The sequence below is a fragment of the Colias eurytheme genome, chromosome 3, assembly GCF_061535395.1.
Source record: "Colias eurytheme isolate Ceu_HAF_F1 chromosome 3, ilColEury1 Martin Lab GWU primary, whole genome shotgun sequence".
Taxonomy (NCBI): Eukaryota; Metazoa; Arthropoda; class Insecta; order Lepidoptera; family Pieridae; genus Colias; species Colias eurytheme.
In genome coordinates this window covers 10,861,302-10,875,865 of record NC_142982.1, presented here as the reverse complement: position 1 = coordinate 10,875,865, position 14,564 = coordinate 10,861,302, and the positions used below count along the sequence as shown (strand labels likewise).

The following is a 14,564-nucleotide window of genomic DNA, read 5'->3' as shown; positions in this document are numbered from 1 at the left end:
GTCAACAATATACTACGTAGAGCACACTACAGTCCTATCTAGTTTAATATGCTGCGCAGTGGTTGTGGCATCACTGTAGTATACTAAATACCATAAACTATAAACTACTCTTCTCCTTTTTCTCTTATGGCAACTTATGATCCTACTTATCTGTGCTACGATAGAATCTCATGACATCTGACGTATGCCATATAAATTTGACATCTTTGTCTTTTGGTGGCTTGGTCTGCAATAAATACTGCTATAAAAAATTCAAATATGACTTACAATTGAAAAATTTGTTTCAATTTTGTCTTTTCTTTTAGATTTTCTATAAGTAAATTAATATTGTATTTACTCGACTTAAAATGTCGTTATTTCGCAAGCCTAAAAGAATTCAAAGACGCGTGTTTTGTGCTGACGACGATGAAGATGGTGAACCGGAGGCGCCGCCACCGCCAGTGATTAGTAACAAAAAAGAAAACAAACCTGTTAAAACTCCGTCATTGTTAAGTTTCGTCGACGAAGGTTTGAGATGGACTATGCTTCATTATAATTGTTTATAACCTCCTAATCCAATTATTGATTACTAGCTTTCCGCCCGCGGCTTCGCCCGCTTTGTCTAAAACATAATAAATTATATACTAAAACCTTCCTCTTGAATCACTCTATCTATTAAAAAAAACCGCATCAAAATCCGTTGCGTAGTTTTAAAGATTTAAGCATACATAGGGACAGAGAAAGTGACTTTGTTTTATACTAGGTAGTGAAGTATTACCGTTGTTATTAGCGTTGTTATTACCTCGTACTTATTTGGACTTTATTTTTTGTATGTTATGCACAATGCATAATTGTCTTTTTCAATTCTCAACTATCAGTATGTACTAACATAGTGATAAAAATGTATTCACCTAATTAAAAAATAACATTGAAAAAATGCACATTTTTTATGTATCAAGGCCTTGATTATACTTCTTATCAATTTCAGAGGAAGATGGTGAAGTTTTTAAGGTAAAGAAGTCGTCACAAAGTAAGAGGTTATCGAAACGCAGGGAAAAGGAGAAACGTGTACAGCCTGAGGGTGATAATCACAAAATTGACAATAATGTGACTGAGGTAATGATTTTAATTTATTAACTGGCAACAAAAAAAACGAAAAACATATCAATAAGAAAATATCAATAATGACTTGAAATAGAATTGTATAAAAAGCTGCATTTGAACGTTGATTTGTTTGAGAAATACGCTTCTACAACTATAATTTAAATTAGTATATATAAACTGCATACACTTTGATAGTTCTCACAATGTTACTAGCCACTCTCTAAGTTTGCATTTAATATGTCTATTACCCAAATATTTCATTTATTTCTGTGCCTCTGTACAAATATTATAGTATAAACCAATGCAGCTATCAACTAACCAAATGTATAGTTAATATATAATACAACCTATAAGTTATCACACCTTATTTAAAATAGGAACCCACACCAGATGTAAAGGAAGTCCCAAAGAGAAAAAAGAAGGTGACCCTCGAAGGGTTGATACTCTCTGGTCGGGAAGCGCTAGCGGCTGACGGAGCGGGGGACATATCAGAAGAGAGTGCAAACGAAGATGAGGATAGTAGGGGATTCCATCAGTTTCGAGCGGAGTCCGTGCGCGCGGCGCTCGCGGTTGCCCCGGGACACATACCGGACGCGGCGCTCATCCACGCTGCAAGAAAAACGCGACAGCAGGTATGAGAGGTGAGGGACTAGGAGATGGCCACCGATTGGGATTCACAACACCATAATAAATTCGTCTTGCAGATGACAGCTGTGGTCATGGGCGGTCTTCGGGTGGCAGCTGTTTAGTTTTAAGTTGGATTGCAAATTCGTTTTTATGTGTGTTAAATGGATTTAGGTTTTATAACTATTGTTGAAAAAATAACTGTCTTCTATTAAATTTACAAACTATATTACTTATATAGCAACTAGAAAAATCAGAAATAGAATACTTGTATATGAATTAAATATTTTGGAATTGTCGAGAAACTTTTATAAGCTAAGTAATATAAGTGTAATGGTGTTTGGGTTGAATGAAAATGGCATGGTTATAACTTATAAATAATTGGTGTAATTTTGAAGATATATTGTCGTGTTTAATTTTAAATTAATGCAATACATAGCCATCAAACTATAAGTGACTAAAAGCAAAAATTAAATACCTTATAATTCATGTTTCAAACACTTCCTTAGTAACATGATAATATCACATCTTAACCATGTCGCATCAACCTAAACACAGTGCGTCAAAATCTACAGCAACCGATCCCATTTCTAGGCTCGAGAGCTCGGTGACTATGTTCCAATAAAGTCGGAAGGACGCGGGCCTCGGCTGATACATGAAGATGATGATGATGAGGATGAGGAAGATGGCAGGATTCAGGTCAGGGGGCTGGAGCTGCCGAGCGATAAGCCTAAACGTAAGTTATATCGAATTTGTCTTGTCTATACAAATATTATAAAGAGGAAAGGTTTGATTTTTTGTTTGTTTGTTTGTATGAATTGAATAGGCTCCGAAACTACTTGGCAGATTTGAAAAATTCTTTCACTGTTGGAAAGCTACATCATTTCTGAGTGACATAGGCTAGGTTTTATCCCGGAAATCCCACGGGAACGGGAACTATGCGGGTTTTTTTTTGAAAACGCGGGCGAAGCCGCAGGCGGATTGCTAGTAATAAATATAACTAGCTTACCGCCCACGGCTTCGCCCGCTTTGTTTAAAACCTAATAAATTAGATACTAAAACCTTCCTCTTGAATCACTCTATCTATTAAAAAAAAACGCATCAAAATCCGTTGCGTAGTTTTAAAGATTTAAGCATACAAAGGGACATAGGGACAAAGAAAGCGACTTTGTTTTATACTACGTAGTGATGATGTGAATTTTGAATGTGAAACTTGAAAGTATGATTAAAATTGGTTAATAGTGTGTATTCGATATGCGACTAAAAAACAAAATAATTTTTCAAAATCATAATGAATTTAACATTTCATGGTAGTGGAAAGATTGTCTTGATCAGCACTAAAACTTAACATAATTTATTATTTTTATTCAGTCTTTCATAGGCGCTGACTCCACGAGCGAGAGAATCGCGACGAGTCCGCCCTTATATCGTCGGATAATCTCCACGAACGAGCGATAATTCCGCCGCGTATCGTCGCGACTCGTAACGGTATCGCCACGTTTCCTTGAAGAGAACTACGAGGCAACGCTGAAATGACGCTGCGTTTGACAGCGCGCCCGCTGCTAGTCGCGGCGGGCTAGCGACGATGTAATGACGTTTCGCACGCTCATTGCCACTCGTCGCATCGCGGCGATAATATCGCCGTGTGGAGACGGTTCCATAGAGAGTGTATAGAAATACGTGGCACGACGATAATATCGCCGCGATTCTCTCGCTCGTGGAGTCAGCGCCATAGAGAGTGCAATCTCGGCATAGTGTTTTATGGAAATTGACATCAGTGGTATATTTTAGGAACAATTACAACAAATATTTTTATTTATCCTATCCTATCCTACTATCCTAATAATCCTATCCTACTAATATTATAAATGCAAAAGTTTGTGAGGATGGATGTGTATGTGTGTGTTTGTTACTCTTTCACGCGAATACTATTGAACTGATTACAATGAAATTTAGCATACATATAGAAGGTAACTTGGATTAACACATAGGATAGGTTTTATCCCGGAAATCCCTCGGGAACGGGAACTATGCGGGTTTTTCTTTGAAAAACTAGTTTGTTAATACTTTTTTGCTCTTACAATTTTGAAACTAAGAATACAATTAAACAATTGGCCTTATCGCTATGCAGCTATTTGTTCCAGACAACAGGACATGAGAAATTAAATTAGAGGAATGGAGAAGTTTTTATTTAAGTTTCTATACATAGTACTAAAATCTCTGAACATGTCATTTTATTATGAGTACTAATTTTCCAGGTGGCACGGCAGCCATCCCCGATGATGAGATGAACAGCGAGGGTGAGGAGTGGGAGGAGCAGCAGATGCAGAAGGCTGTTCCATCCATTGCGGATATAACTGGTGAGGTGACATATATTCCTTGTCTATTGTCAGGTTTTTCTTATTATTTAGTGGGTGTAAAGGTATTTTTTTAGAATGCACGGATAAATGTCTTAGAAATTTTGTACTATTATTATCACTTAATTTATTAATTGTTGAAATATTGATTTGTGGCTATTCATTAATGTTTCATGAAATTTTATATAAACAAAACGGTTATATCTGGAAAATGTATTTTTTTTGTGTAAAGTAAAATGAAACCTTTCAGTAGACCTATTTTATAATTTTTGACAAAAGTGAAAAATAACAATTAAAATTAGACAATGACAAGCAATAATTATGAATAATGCATTTAAACACAATTAATACAAGTACGTTTTAACACTACGCCAGTCAAATTAAAATAAACTGTATCTTGCCCCTTTAATATTCCAATCAATCAATTATCTTCCATACATTCCACAGAAACATTACCCCACATTTTTGACGTGACAACGTCTTATAATTCGATAGCAGCTGCATGCACGAAAATACATGACTCATGCGGCGTTACCTCGCGCTCTGAGGCGTTCTGTAAGGCTTGAAGTGCAAGCGAGAGCGCGGAACGAGCGACAAAGAAGCACAATCGGCCGTTGTCACGTTCAACTATCGTCAGTAAACCGACTTTACAGACAACCAATTTTTTTCTTTAGGCGAAGGCTCCACAGAGCTGAACCCGTTCGCGGTGGCGCCTCCGCCCCCGCGGCTGGAGGCAACGCATTTGCGCCCGCTCACGGATGGGCCTCCGCCCGCCACTGCGCAAGAACTGGTGGATGCTTTGAATAAGAGGTACGTATAAATTTATAAAGAGAAATAAGAGGTACATGTTGCAAATTATATTCGTATGGCATTATTAACAAAATGTAGGATTTTAATAAATAAACAATGTGTTTAAAAATTTAAGAATGTGCAAAAAAAAAAATAATTTTCAAAAGACCACAAGCAAATTATATTCATCAACCCAATCATCAAATAAAATTTTTGTGTTTTGTAAATTTTGTAATGATTATGAATCTCAAAAACTATTTTCTATCTATTTCAGACTGAACGAGCTCCGAACAGAGCGGCAAGCGACACAAAAAAAGCGTGATGAATGTAACAAGAAACTTCTAGAAGCGGCCAGAACACAAGAGTTGAGGACGGCTAAATGCAAAGAACTAGACGCAGCGTATAAAAGAGCGCAGGCTGTTAGAGGGTATATCACCGATTTGATCGAGTGTTTGGATGAAAAGGTTTGTAACCCCTGTTTATATTATCTGTAAGTAATGTTTCAAAACAAATGTAAGGAATGTCGCGAGAAGCCACTGTAAATAATTTTGAAATGACTGACATTTATTGCCTGATTTTCGTGGTTTATTTTAATGAAACTGTTGTTTGTATCCTTGCAATAGGTTAGACAGATATAAAATCATATTAACATCAAATAACATAGTCACTCCAATAAGCATAATATTCAATTTTTTCCAGATGCCACAACTAGAAGCGCTAGAAACTCGAGCGTTGCTACTGCACAAGCGCCGCTGCGAATTCCTCGTCGAGAGACGAAGAGCGGATGTTAGAGATCAGGCGCAAGATGTTTTGGCGTTGGCAGGTATAGTATGTATAATTATTGTGTGTAGATTTTTAAACTAAAAACTAATAAAAAATTGTAACAGATTTTTTTTTTGAAATATCAAAAAAAAAAAATTTTTATGTATTGTTCATTTTTTTAGGCTATTTTATATGTAATATGGTGTCACGTCGACCAATCGGTGTAGAGTATTCATGACAAAATTTTGCAAAAAATACGTGATGTTGCAAATTGTGGCGTAACTAACTGAATGCGTGTCTGTGTGCACAGCGCGTCCGGGCGCCGCGAAGCCGGCGGACAGCGAGGAGAAGCGGCGGCGCTGCGCCGAGCGCGAGGGGCGGCGGCGCGCGCGGCGGCTGCGGCGCGAGGCGGCCGGCACCGCGCACCTGCACCGCGACGGGGACTCCAGCGACGACGACCTGCCGCCCGCCGACCAAACGACCCGCCGCCACGAGATTGGTGAGCACTAGCGGCGCGAGGCGGCCGGCACCGCGCACCTGCACCGCGACGGGGACTCCAGCGACGACGACCTGCCGCCCGCCGACCAAACGACCCGCCGCCACGAGATTGGTGAGCACTAGCGGCGCGAGGCGGCCGGCACCGCGCACCTGCACCGCGACGGGGACTCCAGCGACGACGACCTGCCGCCCGCCGACCAAACGACCCGCCGCCACGAGATTGGTGAGCACTAGCGGCGCGAGGCGGCCGGCACCGCGCACCTGCACCGCGACGGGGACTCCAGCGACGACGACCTGCCGCCCGCCGACCAAACGACCCGCCGCCACGAGATTGGTGAGCACTAGCGGCGCGAGGCGGCCGGCACCGCGCACCTGCACCGCGACGGGGACTCCAGCGACGACGACCTGCCGCCCGCCGACCAAACGACCCGCCGCCACGAGATTGGTGTGTTGTATGCACCACGATGCAGTCATTGAATGCTGCAAACAGTCGACTGGTCACTTGACAGTGCACACTGCATAACGTTCGCTGTGCAATTCAGAGATCTCTTATAACTTGCAAATCAACACTTATCACTACGAAAATTAAAGAAATATGTGACATCTTGTTGTCGAGATAAAAATAAAAATTTAAACACTTCATTTATATTTTCCAGGATTTTATACTTTTTCAGACTTAACTGGTTAACTAATTGTTCACACAAAAAACTACGCTTTACTAAAATATAAATCTTATATCACAACAGAAACGATCCGCGAGCTGTCCGCGTCTCTGTTCGCGGACGCGCTGCCCGCGTGGCGCAGCGTGCGCGGCGTGTGCCGCGAGCTGGCCCGCTGGCGACGCAAGCATCCCGCTCTGTATGGAGACGCGTATATCGCGGACTGCCTGCCGAGGTTACTAGCGCCATATGTGAGGCATCAGGTCAGAAAATAAGAAAAAAAAATGGCAAAAAATCTAAAAAACAATGAAAATTACTCGAGACAAATTGTGACGTCATATAAAAAACGCACTGACCAAAAAAATACTCAACACAAACGTTGTGAAGTCACACAAAACTCGCGGCTACGTTAGCGTGTGCCGCTCGCTGGCCCGCTGGTGTCAGAACCTTTTTTTTATTTCGTACTGTACGATTAAGTACCTCATCGTACAGACAATACATGTTCCCGGAATACTATATTTACACGTACTATATTTTTTACAGCTGATACTCTGGAACCCTTTGGCCGATGAAGACAATGAGGACTATGAAAGGATGGACTGGTACAAGTGAGCATTATATTTTTTAATTTCAATATTAGTTTTTTTTCAAACTCGTATAATCAAGAGTTAAATAAAATACACCTCTATATGACACGTTATTTTGCATATTTTTTTCTAACCAATAACTGATAAATTAGATGCTTTATTAATTAGTTCATGAATATTTTTAAAGGATATTCTATCGTATCCATTATTATTTTCCACAACAACCTTTTAAACGTTGACAAAGTAACTCCTAAACACATTTCCTATTACCAATAACAGATGCCTCATGATGTACGGCGTCCGGTCGGAGAAGAATGAAGAGGACTCAGAATCCTCCTCGGAGGAAGAGAGTGAGATAGTTGTGAGTGAGGATACAGTAAGGGAAGATGTGGACCTGATGCTGGTGCCAACTATCGTGGATAAGGTCGTGCTGCCTAAGGTCACAGGTGAGATTTTGGTTTTGGGACAGGATTATTTAAATTTATTAATATTTTAGGATATTCCTTTGGATTTAAATTATGGTACTCCTGTGTAAAGCCTGTTCTTTAAGTTAGCATTTCTTAAAATAATGGGTACTATTCAAAATCATTTATGTGTAACTTTTACATTCATAATCCTGCTGTTTTCAGCTTTTACGCATAAATTTTAATGATCAAGTAACAAAATCTTGCAACCATTGACGACAGAAATGTCGAATAATATACAATGCCCATAACTTTTCGAGCCCAACTAACTTTCTTTTCAACCTATAAGGTTGACTTATTAATTATATAAATAATTCATTGACTAACTCAATATAATTCGTTCTCAGAGCTAGTAGAAGTAGCATGGGACCCGATGTCAGTCCGTGCGTGTATCCGCCTCCGCAACATACTACTGCGCGCCGCGGAGTTACCCGTACGGACTTCGCTGAAGAAGCTCTCGGAGGCTGTTTCTTCGAGACTGACTAGTGCGTTGAGCAATGACGTGTTCCTGCCCACTTTGCCGCCGCAGTAAGTGTTGATTTTAGTGCTAATGATGTGTAATATTAGTTTGTAGTGTAATGTTTAAAGTTTGGTAATCGAGGGGTTGTAAAATGTGTTTGGACAAATTCGAAGTCCGACAATAAACACAATTGAAAAAACATTTTATTTTTATATATCGAAACTGAAGATATCGAACCGATTTAGGGCCGATTTTTCAATACTTGGTTAAAACTTATTCGTCGAATAACGTATTAAACTACCATTTCAAAAATGTATTCTACTCAAGAAGCTTATATCTAATACACTGGAGATTGCACTATGACCATTAACTTGTCACAAGAAAATATAACCTTGAATGACGTCAGTGTTGTTTTTTGTCTCTTTCTGTGGGTGACCACACTGGTTTGTATATTCAGGATTTTTCGAAATAAAAAAAACTAAAAATCATGGTCTATAAATAATAACGACATATATTTTTAACAGTATTTATATTATAATATTACTGGTCAACTTACATGAATAATTCTCATCTTTATAGGTACATACCATTTCAATTGGTAGAGAATGATAGTTTTAAATAACGCTTGATAACTTTTGATCTCATACTACGATTTTTTAATTAAAATGAGTGCTACATACATTAAAACATCGTTTTGGTTACTCAAGCTTCAGTCTAAAACTTTTCAATATTCCAAAGGGAGAGTTGCATCGCTAGTGTTGATGTGTGGTAACGATATTACAGTTCTCAGAAATTCGTACGTCTTTCAGGAGCTGTACTTACGGTTACTAATGGTTTCATGGTGGTTAATTATAATATAATTAAAATTACTTTATCAGTTGAGACGCAGTAACAAGAATGTGGTAAATAAAAAGGTATAGCACTTTTCAAAAGGTATTTTTTTCTGGACCGTAATCCTCAGGCTTAAAATGCAAACTGCATATTCTGGCATGTTGATAAATTTTACCCTTGATAGGCACTATGGACAGCCATTTATTTCTTTTTATTTCATTTTTGGAAAGCTGAAATACGTAAAACAAAAAAATATTAGGTTAAAAAGTATAAATTTCAATGTAAAAAAGAACAAACCACAATATGTGAGTGCAATACCGATGTCGTGTGTTGTTTCATTACTAGTATAAAAAATTTTAAAATTGTGTTCTAAATGTTCATCATAATATTGTTTAGCAATATATTATCGTCGCTATCCGTAAAAACCCATCATCATGGTTACCTTACTTGTTAAATTTGTTTGTTGAAAACTTGTTGAATGAAAAGTTGATGAAAGTACATATTAGGAAAAGAACTTATTTAACATGATTGCTTAGTAAAATGATGATAAATTTGACGATTTTTGCCATTAAAATGATTGTAAACAGGTAAATGCATGAGTATTGAGGAATATTGTAAATAACGTAAATATACACTTGCCTGTGAAATTATAGGCCAAAATTTGGTGTCCAAAAACTTCTGCAATTTTTCACAATGCAATACATGATTAATATTCGGAAAATATTTATTAAATACGCAACAATATTAACTTAAATATTCGAAGCGACGCAATTTTTTTGACACTTATGTCATATTGTCAAAGTGAGAGTTGCTACAATTTTATTATGGTAACTACCCATAATCAGGGAATATCGCTTTTTAATAATTGGTTCAGATACTTATTTTATTTAGCATAAATAATAATTGTCTCATCCAACAATGCTTCTGAATGACGCTGTTGGCAATTTATCAACAAACTCATGTACAAAAACTAACCTTTTGCACAGAATATTACAGCATACATAGTAGCCTTGGGAAAACTCCGTATTAACAGTGGCAATACCAAGTTAGGTGTGAAAGTGATAGAACACAACAATTTTCTTGTTACACGTCAAATGTTCATACCGAAATCTCCAGTGTATAAGATATAAGCTTCTTGATTCTACTTGCCCATATTTGACAGTTTAAGTACGTGACATTTTAATATTATCGTGTAATACTTTAAGTGGACGAAAAAGTTTTATCCAAGCATTGAAAAATCGGCCCTTAACCGAATTTAGAAATAACTATAACTTTGGTCCGGGGCATTTTTTTTTTAAATGTTTTCACACAAATTTCACATTGTCCGAATTTTGGTTATTGGATTACTATTTTTATATCGAAATTGCTCGTCTATAAAATTCTTAGCGTTCTTACAAACGAAATGCAAGTCGTGAACGGCAGTGGGTACTTCAGCTGTCGACGTATCGACTGCTGCCGTCGACGGGTGGCGACGGCTGAAGTGGCCTCTGCCGTTCACAATTTGCCGTTAGTCTGTTAGAACGCTTAAGAGTTTATGTATAAGCGATTGTTATTTGTAGTACACAACTCATGTTATTGCAATAACAATTAGTCATTAAGGTTTTTATTGTCAAGCCAATTTAATAGGCAACATTTGACGTCTATCAATTTTATTTTCGAAGAGAGGTAATTTGCTTAACAACATCGATTAAAGTGAATTAATCGATATGGATTTGAAACATTTGTCAATCGAATTTATTAATTTATGATGATTTTTAGGGTTCCGTAGCCAAAATGGCAAAAACGGAACCCTTATAGTTTCGTCATGTCCGTCTGTCCGTCTGTCCGTCTGTCACAGCCGATTTACTCGGAAACTATAAGTACTACAGTGATGAAATTTGATGGGAATATGTGTTGTATGAACCGCTACAAAAATATGACACTAAATAGTAAAAAAAAGAATTGGGGGTGGGGCATACATGTAACTGAGGGATGAAATTTTTTTTTTCGATGTACATACCCGTGTGGGGTATCAATGGAAAGGTCTTTTAAAATGATATAAAGTTTTCTAAAAAACATTTTTCTTAAAGTGAACGGTTTTTGAGATATCAGCTCTCAAAGTCGTAAAAAGTATGTCCCCCCCCCTCTATTTTTATAACTACGGGGTATAAAATTCTAAAAAAAATAGAGGTGATGCATGCTAATTAACTCTTTCAACGATTTTTGGTTTGATCAAAGTATCTCTTATAGTTTTTGAGATAGGTTGATTTAACTGTAATTTATTATATTTGCTGCTACGGAACCCTTTGTGCGCGAGCCCGACTCGCACTTGGCCGGTTTTTATTCACAAGTAATCAATGCATTCTATTCTAGATGTCAGATTTCGATTTTTAGAGTAACGTCTCTGGTATTTAAAAAGAAAAAAGGTTTATTGACACAAAATAGTAGCGACGTCAGTTCTTTAAATCAGAAATTGTTTGTTATATTTCGAATGGTTAATCAGTAAAATTAAATCTTAAAATTACTTGAATCGGTCATTATTATTATAAATATGTAATCGTAATTGATAAAAGTTATGCAAATGTGCAGTTCTAACAAAACATATTATTCTATGTGGCCGTTACTAGGTTACGATGTTGAATTTTGTTGAACTGTCAAATGTTGCCTATTAAAATGGCTGTACTATAGAACTGTAAGAGCAGTGGTGGCTCAGTGGTGAGACCTCAGACTTCGAATCGATAAGTCCGGGGTTAATAATCGATTCGGATTAATTGAGACGGGGTCCGCATAATTTCAATTTATCTGCGCATGTTGTAACATCACCACTGCTCGAACGGTGAAAGAAAACAGCGTGAGGGAACCGACATTTCGAAGAATTAAAAAAAAAAAGTTCGACGACATGTGTCATCCGCCAACCCGCACTTGGCCAGCGTGGTGGATTATGGCCTGTACCCTCATAGGAGGCCCGTGTCCCAGCAGTGGGAACGTATAGGTCGGGTCATGTAAAAAGAACGCTGACGGTTAAGCTGCGCATTGGCGATTTATTGGTCTATTTGGTGTTATGAGGTGGTATAAGAATAACAAATATGTAGTTGCGAAGCCACGACTCGAGAGCCTACTTCAACAATAAAATAAGCAGCAAATAACTTTCGTGCTAAACTCGATATATGCCAAAAACACAACCTCATCACTTTCATCCAGCGTTCTTTTTACATGATTCGCGTTATATGTATATGGGCTGATGATGATAGAACTGTGAATGGTTGTCAGCGTGCTGGAGGGCGGCGGCAACCAGTTCTGGCGGCGCTGCGTGGGCGCGGGCGTGCGGCTGCTGCGCGCCGCGCTGTGCCTGTGCGCGCCGCCGCACCCGCTCGCGGGGGACCGCACCGCACTCGCGCTCATTGGTGCAGTATCTCATTTATTTATTTAACTAGCTTACCACCCGCGGCTTCGCCCGCTTTGTCTAAAACCTAATAAATTATATACTAAAACCTTCCTCTTGAATCACTTTATCTATTAAAAAAAAGACGGGTTGCACTCCGGGAGTGCCGGCAGAAGTGAAAACGCGCGTAGTAGAGAAGGGATAGCTGTCTACTCTCCATCCGTCTTACGCTTTTTCGATCAAGTCAAGTGTCCTGACGCGAATTTAAGATTTTATACCCATTACAGAAAAAGTGCTCAACGCCGCTAAAGAAGTTTTCACTTCAAAAAACCGCATCAAAATCCGTTGCGTAGTTTTAAAGATTTAAGCATACAAAGGGACATAGGGACAAAGAAAGCGACTTTGTTTTATACTATGTAGTGATTTATTGCACACACAAAAAAATAGAGACACATAAAGTACAGCTAATAGGAAAATAATGTGAACAAACAGTGGCCTTATCGTTAGGTAGCGATCTTCTTCTTCAGCTTCAGCTTCTACGTGGGTACTGTAACCGATCTGTATGCCGTCCAACAAAACATCCGGAAGAGCTGCCCAATCAATCCTTGACACGTATGACAACTCCCAATGATGATTGTCTGTGTTTTAGATGGATTTAATAATAGTCCAAAATTCCTGCTCCAGTTTACAATGGTAGACAAATCATTGTTGACCTTGCTGATTTCATTGGGCAAGTCTTCCAGAGTCGCTTGGGGTAAATATTTGTGTGATGAACATAGATGTTTGCTCTGTGTCTGGGTGTTGATTATCTATATAAGTATTTATTTCAAAATTATATATGTTTATCAGCCATCTGGTTTCCATAACACAAGCGAAAGCTTAGTATGGGATCAGATCGTGCCGTGTGTGAAAATTGTCCTGAAATATTTATTATTTATTTATTTATAATACTATCCCCAACAGAAACTCTCTGTTGCGGCGCGGGCGCAGGCGGTGGGCCACAACTGAGCAGTGTAGCGGCTGCGCTTGCGCATACACTACCTCGTTCTGGGAAACTGCGTGTGCGAGCGTTGAAACGACTCGCACAGTTGGCCAGATTGGCACTGTCGAGGCTACAGGCGGATAATCCGCTGCATTTGTGAGTATTGATCATTACTAGACATCACCAGTTCGATTAAAAACACGAAAATACATACATGATACACCAATAGGCAAAATCTCGGCTGCAGGAACAATTTATAACAACAAGAGTCATGCAATCAATGACTTCATAAAATGTAATATCAATCAGATACAAGCATTCAATCAACCAATATCAGCACTACAAACAGTAGCAAATTTATCCGAAATAAATTAAATTAAAAAATAAATTAAAATAAGTATCACTGTCACCATAAATTATTTATTTTATTATCATCATTTCATCCCCTTAAATGAGATTTAAAACTAATTTTTCTCTTATCACTTTTTTTAGGAAAGCATTGGAACAAGCAAGAGCCGTGTTAGCGGAAGCAAAGGCGGTAGAATGACACCAACGGTCGTGGAAATAATTAACGAGTATATCAATATACTCTCTCCATACCTGATTAATGTGAAATATTCATAAAAACAAGGATTAAATACACATTATTGTGGTGTACTGAATCAATAATGCCCTGTATTTGCAATAATAATAATTTAATGTAAAACTATCATAGCTGGGTTGCATCTTTAGTCATCATCATCATCTTTTATCTTTATAAAGAAATAGATGCGACCACACATTATTGCCAAAAAACCATAAAAGTTGAAAGAATATCCTACTTTATTAGGGCAATTTATCGATTCTTAAAAATATAGTTGTTATTTTTGCATACTATTTAATGGAATGCAATGATATTATAAGTAGAAAGGTGTTCCGAGCGGTAATGTGGCTAAGGCAGTATTGACTTCATTTGTCTCTTTTTACTCACGATAATTGAGTCATGCCATCTCACTTTGACGGTTTGTGCGTTAGTGTGCCGTTTTTGAAGATCGAATGTACACCTTTTTACAAATTATAACATCATCTAAAGTTTCAGACTTTAATTGGACTGTTTAAAATAATAAT

General features: G+C 38.2%; 1 protein-coding gene across 1 annotated transcript; it reads left to right on the top strand.

The window, feature by feature from the left end:
• The first annotated feature begins 209 nt into the window (after window positions 1–209).
• Window positions 210–14,519, top strand: LOC149909969 (PAX3- and PAX7-binding protein 1). Its single transcript, XM_090120081.1, has 16 exons — window positions 210–507; window positions 968–1,095; window positions 1,461–1,715; window positions 2,302–2,443; window positions 3,966–4,067; window positions 4,739–4,874; window positions 5,128–5,317; window positions 5,553–5,676; window positions 5,926–6,114; window positions 6,860–7,035; window positions 7,316–7,380; window positions 7,639–7,805; window positions 8,171–8,351; window positions 12,364–12,497; window positions 13,439–13,613; window positions 13,950–14,519. The coding sequence occupies exons 1-16, from the start codon at window positions 348–350 to the stop codon at window positions 14,002–14,004; spliced, it is 2,379 nt and encodes a 792-aa protein (XP_089976207.1). The 5' UTR covers window positions 210–347; the 3' UTR covers window positions 14,005–14,519.
• The last annotated feature ends 45 nt before the right edge of the window (window positions 14,520–14,564 follow it).

Bases quoted from the DNA above. Each gene is read 5' to 3' on its own strand.
- LOC149909969 (XM_090120081.1), top strand. From the start codon at position 348: ATGTCGTTATTTCGCAAGCCTAAAAGAATTCAAAGACGCGTGTTTTGT. The intron at 1,716-2,301 runs GTATGAGAGGTG...TCCCATTTCTAG, and splicing joins CAAGAAAAACGCGACAGCAG to GCTCGAGAGCTCGGTGACTA. The intron at 7,806-8,170 runs GTGAGATTTTGG...ATTCGTTCTCAG, and splicing joins CGTGCTGCCTAAGGTCACAG to AGCTAGTAGAAGTAGCATGG.